This window comes from Lolium rigidum, unplaced genomic scaffold (assembly GCF_022539505.1).
Source record: "Lolium rigidum isolate FL_2022 unplaced genomic scaffold, APGP_CSIRO_Lrig_0.1 contig_37694_1, whole genome shotgun sequence".
Lineage (NCBI taxonomy): Eukaryota > Viridiplantae > Streptophyta > Magnoliopsida > Poales > Poaceae > Lolium > Lolium rigidum.
Genome location: NW_025900397.1, coordinates 2,815 through 10,142, shown reverse-complemented (window position 1 = coordinate 10,142; position 7,328 = coordinate 2,815). Strand labels below are relative to the sequence as shown.

Sequence of the window (7,328 nt, the reverse complement as noted above, 5' to 3'; positions counted from 1 at the left end):
AACCAAGCCCTAATTGAGATTCAAACCAATTGCCATTAGGTGAATATGATGAGAACCCTATAATTGTTCACTAATTAAAGCTCATGCTTCATTATGGAACTCAAGAATAACCTAGTGCTAAACCATTTGATTAGAACCATGGTGGAGATCAACCACTTAATTAAGACCATATGTGAAGTGATCAACTATTTATCTTGGTAACCAAGATTAACCATGATTGAAACAATACCTACCTAAATACTTGCAAAGATAAGGATAAGTATTAACCTTAACAAGTGGTTTATCATAGATACTATGAAACCCTAATACCTTGGTGCTCACATAAAATCATGTGCAAGTGACCAATTCCCTGAACTGAAACCAATTTTCAACACAACCTTTAAAATACTTTGAGTTGAAAGTATCAACAATAATAATCCAAATAATTGAATTCACAAGGACAAAAAAAAAGAATATAAGCTCATGCCTATTTATTTTTAATAAACCAATAAGCATGACATATAAACTAATATAAAATACTTGCTTCATATTGGAGTGTGGTGTAATACATCACACTACCTCTTAATCGAATTAACATAACAAGGAACCTGCAAGAAAACTTTGAAAACAAATTAGATTAAAAACAGAATTCAATAAATGAAATGGTAAAACAAGAAAGAAAAAAAAACAGAAAAGGGGAGAGAAAAACCTTACCATACCCTACCTGTTCGGCCGAGCCCACCAACAGCCCAGCAAATCCCAGCCCAACACGGCCCAGACCAGCCCAACATACCCCTTCGTTTAAAAAACAGAGTAGAGGGTCATCCTCATCCTCTCTGGCGCTCGAGGTGGACAGCACTACGACGTGCTTCCCTTCCCCTCGTCGGCCGGCAGCATCTCCTCGTCCGAAGGCGTGATGAGGCACGCACCCGAGCCGTATAAAAGCTCCGGGACGAGCCTCGTCTCGAATTTCTTCCTCCTCTCGCTCAATTTCCCCCATGCCCGAAACCCTAGCCAAACCGGCCTCCGACCATCGCCGTCGAATGGAGCACCCTCAAGCATCGTCGTGAAGCTCTGGAGCTCCGCCTCGACTCCAGCTATCCCCACGTCGACGCACAACTGCTGGGAAGCCTCGAGGCCATCGAATTGCGATCTTGATTCCTCGCCGGACACCACCAGTCGTCGCCGTTCGCCGATGATTGAGGCCTCCCCAAGCTTCGCCGACCACACCAACGCTCTCTCGGTGAGCTGTTGAACCTCATAGCATGCTCGCCTAGCTCGATTACGTCCCGTAGCGTCGCCGCGCCGCTCGCCCGTGTCCGCCACCGCAGTACCTCGCCGTCGGACAAGCTCCGGCAACCATATAGGGGCGGCGCTGGTACCAGTAGCTTCGTCTTGGCGTGCAGAATCGTTTGGTGCGTGATGCCCGTCCGCGCGAGCACCGGAACGGCGGTGCCCTCGCCGTCCGATCGCCGGCAGTGAGTTTCCCTGGCCACGTCGCCTATTTTGACCAGTCAAAGCCACCGTGGCACGCGACGTGGACCAACGGCCCACCGGTCGGTGTCTAGGGGTAGCTTTAGCCCGGGTAGGTTTAGTTATTTCCTTTTAAATTTAAATCCGAGTAAATTATCGCAACTTCAAAGAAATTTAGAAAATCCAAATTAAGTCGGAAAAATATAAATGAGATATTAAAATTCCTAGAAAAGAAAACTCTATCCAATAAAAATATAAAAGGAAATTCTTATTTTTAATAAAAATTTACTTATTTAATACTTGTTAATTAAGCCTTTACTTTTAATTCCAAATTCAATTAAAATTCAATAATTAGTAAAAATCTTATAAAATAGATAAAAACCAGTAAGTAAATAAGGAAAACATTAAAATTAGTTTTCCTTTTCCATTAACTTATTAAATCCTTATTAGGAGGATTTAAAACCATGATTAATAAATACCTTAATTATTAATTATTTAAAAATAATAAAATATCAAATCTAATATTATTTTTATTTCAAATTTATTAATAACTTCAACTTTATCAATGAAGTTATTAATCCAATAATTATAGGGTTATTAGCAAACCCTAATTCCATATGGAATAGTATTACAACCCTATCATTTCATGTTGAACTCTAAAACCCTAAATTAAATAGGAACCCTAGTTCCATTATTACATGTGAACCCTAATTTGCTTCTAACCTAAACCCAAGGTTAGAAGCTGGTGATCATAGTACTTTATTTCAAGTCATAGAGCCATCATCGGCAACTAAAGGACATACCTATGTTCACATAAAATGTAAAAGACCATCACTAATATATGGGTAACCCATGTGTCCATCTTCATCGGACCTAAATATTCAAGTAGGGTTAACCAAGTATAAACCCTAGATCCTATTACCAAAGCCATCATCCATATTCTTTCCTACTTAGCATCACACCAATGTGATGAACCTCGAGTGCAACTTTGCCAAACCCTGAGCATTACTCAACCATATTCCACTAAACCCTACTAGTATTGGATATTTATCAACCATCATATTCAGGAGCCAATTACTCCTTACTTAATAGAACCAACAGTAAAACTTAGACCACTTCAACCCTAATTGATATACTTCTTATTATTTAAGAAGTATGTTCTTCAAAAGTTATTCTTTTGAAGAGAATAAGGAATCATCATCAATCCTGCCTAATAGAACCTATAGACAATAGCCATCTATCACTAGCAAGGTAGCATCAACCTTGATAGCACCCATGTGTAATTAATTGCTTAGGATGCCTTGGCATAACTCCACCTACTTTTGATGAATCCAACTCTGTTGTGATCCATCTAATACTTACTCCAGAAACTAGATGAAACCATCAACCATAGAACCCCACCAATCTAATTATCATACTTGTTCTTTAATTCAAGAACATGTTCTCCAAAAGTTATTCCTTTGAAGTATATAATAATCAATCATTAACCATGACATATAGTACTAAAACCAACCACTATTTATTACATGTTAGGATTACACCAAATCTTATTGTTGTGTGTTATTAATGCTATTGTTATGCTATATTGCAACACCCGTTTATGATACCAAGTAATCACCCTGAATAAGAACCCTTGTTTGTGAATCACTCTAAAAGTGCAACACACCCTGAACCCATCATTACAACTCACTGATCCTAAATCATCGGGGTTAGGTCACGCTTAGAGCGATTGCATATCATTCTTATGCATTATTGCATCCTTGCCAATCTTTTAAACATCGTCCTTACTGGACGATGATGCTATTTCAGAATTTGGAGTTATTGCGTATCGAAGACCTTGTCCGCATAATCTTGCGGTCAAGAAAGGCAAGTTCATCGCTTGCTCATGTCATTTGAGTATCTTTATCAAATTACTTGCAAAGTACTATGGTTATCACTATTGCATAAAAACCAAAACCATTACTTTCATAACTATGAATATGACTATGTGGTGGGCAATGGAACCATGGATTGTGTTGATATGGTGGAGGTTCCATTGCAAGGGTTAATATCCATCTAGGATTAATCAACAAATGTCGCCAGTGATTCTTGTGCCGTAATACCCGTGTTAACCATAAGATCCGGAGTGGGACGGAGTAGTCAAAAGTGTTTCCACCTATCGTTCATCAACGGATGCGCTTACCGTAGCAGTTGTGTCTTGCGGAGCAACTTGAGGGTGGGGAGCCCCTTCTAATTCCCCACGGTATAGCAGTGCTTACCGTAGCGGTTGCGGCTTGCGGAACAACTTGAGGGTGGGGATCCCCTTCTAATTCCCCACGGTAATGTGGTCTATGATGGGTTGCGGCTACCGGCGAAGGAGTTTGGTTAACGAGTCCCAAGCTGTTGTCGTGGTCGGGGTCCATCCTTAATTGGTGTAAGAGGACCGACGAGGACCCAGGGTCGGGGTATGCAACAAAGGGTGGGTGTTCGAGGTAGCGGAGGAACATGATTGGCTAGACCTTATACCGGGCCTCACACCATAGGAAGTGTGGACGGGTTGCGCGCCCGGTTGGCACCAAGGTTAAGATCTCTTATGGGTAAAGCAACACACCTCTGCAGAGTGTAAAGAACCGTGACTCCGTCACTCCCTGTTCGGGATATGGAAGCTGCGAACGCGGCCGGAAAGGAGCTCCATGAAGTTCTAGTAAACCGGTGAAGGTCGACGGACATAGTTCTTCCGAATAAAAGCAACCTCTTGAAGAAATGGTTATGAAAACCTGCATTGGTATTAGACTTTCCGGTCTAATGCTGTAGTTAGTGCATTAAACACCTCTTTCCTATAATGAACTTGTTGAGTACGCTCGTACTCATACCACTCTTAAATCCCCGCTTAGATATGGAGGCACCGAAGGAGGATCTACGGTGCAACACGAAGACCGAGGAGTCAACAACTACTTCAAGGGACAGGAACCCGTCAGAGGAGGCAGATACCACATCCAACAAGGAGAAACCTAGATTAGCAATAGAAAGGAACTAGCTTCCTAAACTTAGCTCCTATTTAGCTAGAATCTATTCATAGCCTCTGTAGCTAGTTAATTACTCTACAAACAGAGTTCGTGATAAGACTAGTCTACGAGTCGTTCTTCTGGAGTTATTTTGCAGTTTTACCTCATTGTAAAGTAGGAGACTGTGATGATCTTATGTAACAAAGTCGATTTTGTAATGCTATAGACATGCCTTGGACCCGCATATGTTTCTGTTGTACCACTCTGAGCGATATAATACTAGTGGAACGGTGTTTCATTGGTGTTATATCAGACTTGCATACTACACCATGCAGTGGTATGCCGGGTCACCACAGAACCTGCCAGGATTTGCATTTGCCTTCAAATTTACACCTACTTGCATTTATATTTGATCCTGCAAGAAAATGGGAAGGCTAACTTACTTCGAATTCAGGAGATCTCCAATATTTAAGAAGGTCCTTCCAATCAGCTTCACTAATTCTGTCGTCACGTCTAGGCATAAGCTCTTCATCAGTCAATTCAGGATCAAACTTTGTCTTATTTAAATCTGCCTTCCATTCCTTCCATTTTCTCTGTGAAGTGTTAATGACATATTTCAGAGCAGTTGAGTCCAGCTCATAAAATGCCTGTTCAAATGAAGTGTCAGTGGCATGTTTCAGATGATGCTCAGCTAGATGGCTTTAAGTATAACACATAAGTTGTAAATTATGTAATACCTGTAAGTGATCCCACACTAGCAACTTCTTTCTTCATCAACATCTCTCCAATCTATAGTTTTGGGTGGTATATGCTTCCTGACCAGAGTGCCAATGAAATTGGCAAATTCAGTTGCGTCTGCCCAATTGGCTGCCCATACTCATTGAATGGAATTTTGATTTTCGGCTTATTCATCCTTGCATATATGTTAGCCTTTTTAGTTATCGTTCGCCCACCTTTGTCACCATCAACAAGCTTGGTAGTGATCTCTGCACATTAAGCAAATTAACTGAGATAACTAGAGATATTCTAGCTAGTTAGAATAGGCTATAATCTGAAACAATTATAACCTACTATACCTTTGGAAGGTTGGTCTGTAGGATTTGCATTATCACTTTCATTTGTTCCCCTGGACCTCAAAACACGTCTTTCAGTTATATTTTCAAGTGTTGAGGAGGGTGCCTGCATAGATATGTCACAATTATAAGCTACATTAGCAAAAAAAAGGACTAGCACAACAAGAAAATGAACTGAGATAGATATGTCACAATTATACCTTTCGTTTTCTCTGTTTTGGGGGTCGGCTTGCTTCGCAGACATCTTTAAGTTCAGCACTTGTTCGGCGTAATCCTAGGCGTGCCATTCTTTCCTCATTTTCTGCCACCATCCTGTTTCTAGCTAGTTCATACTCAACTTGTGCTAGCTGTTCATCAGTGACCATCACATCTTTACTCTTTCCTCTTTCGCTTGCCACTTTTCCTGCAAAAGACGCAATATATGAATACATTGCTGAAAATTGTACACATGGCTTACTTTTTCTTAACAACTAGTCCATCAATATCTGTCCTACTAGAAAATACAAAATTAGGCTGTAGTTCTATTTTTAAATATCAGCACCACACAACAGTATTTAAATAAGCGACCAAGTTTATCATGTAGAAATAATAGTGGCACCCATCACTATACACTCGTAGGAATAAAGATACGAAAGCGATCAAGATTATTTTGCAAGACTAACTAATATAACAACATGCCAATCATGAGATGTTCATCACTAACAGTTCAGTGCTAAATAAGAAGGGCGTGCAAAAGCAATCAACAACAGAAATATGATACAAATCATTCATGCCATGGCGCAGAACCAAGATGTAATTACGAATTGCTTTTGACAAAGGCCAACAAACAGTTGTCAAATGTTGTTCTCAGGTTAGCAATCTTTTCAGATGTGATTAAACCAGGCATCATATATTTGTAATTGCATGATGCATTTGTGGTCACACATAAGTGGAGCAGCTTCCTCATAAATTTAGTTTTTTTTTCTCAAAACGAATTCCTTGTTCAGGTTTAGAAATTATACAATGGAACCTAACATTTTATTTTTATGGCCTCTACATGTTCTGCTTTGTGAAACATAGTCAGATGGAAAGGAAAATAGAGCGAGCTTCTCTGCATTGATCTCAAGACGCGGCATCTACAGCTTGATCATTTTAATGAAGTACAAAACTGCTAATTCTACGGAAACAATGTCTCAAGGCCGCGACCTACGACTCCACCCGAAAAAAAATACGAGTCCGTGCTGCTGCATCCAAAACAAGAAGGAAACCAAGGCCTGCCCCCATCTACAATAAGAAGTAAGCACGCGTTTTGCCTCGGCGAGAGTATCACGACCACGCACGCATAAAATCCAAACGAGAGCATCACAATCAAAGAACGCTCTTGTTTAAATTTAGCGATTGTGCGAGCGCCAGCAGCAAGCACGAATCGAAGTTGAACATATAAGAATGAATCAATTAGGGCTCCGAGTTTCTCACCGGGCGTTTCTGCACTAGGTTGTTGCGTCCCCACTAGGAAATCTCGAAAAAACGGCTTGGGGAGCTTCGTCTCGGACGAAAGGGGCCGGCCGCGGCAGAGTGTGTGGACGAAGGAGCCTCACCGGACGCTCAGGTATCACCGTCGGCCGGAGAGAGCACCCGCCGGCGGAGATCGATTGAGCGGCGGCGATGGAGGGAGGGACTGGAGGACGACCTGGAGAGGCGGCGGCGGCCTCGCCGGCCGATGAGGACGACTGGGAGAGGCGGCGGCGGCCTCGCTGGCCGATGGACGGAGAGTGCTCGAAAGCTCGGCGGCGGAGAGAGCGCGCGAGTGTGGCGGCTGAGCGAGCCAGTGAGGCCGATT

At 41.8% G+C, this 7,328-nt stretch overlaps 1 protein-coding gene across 1 annotated transcript; it reads right to left on the bottom strand.

Annotated features, from left to right (window-relative positions):
• Positions 1–4,835: 4,835 nt before the first annotated feature.
• Positions 4,836–7,046, bottom strand: LOC124681251. The gene is made up of 5 exons (XM_047216185.1): positions 6,965–7,046; positions 5,710–5,912; positions 5,513–5,615; positions 5,174–5,422; positions 4,836–5,083 (listed from the first exon to the last, which is right to left on the bottom strand). The coding sequence occupies exons 2-4, from the start codon at positions 5,872–5,874 to the stop codon at positions 5,226–5,228; spliced, it is 465 nt and encodes a 154-aa protein (XP_047072141.1). The 5' UTR covers positions 5,875–5,912; positions 6,965–7,046; the 3' UTR covers positions 4,836–5,083; positions 5,174–5,225.
• Between the last annotated feature and the right edge of the window lie 282 nt (positions 7,047–7,328).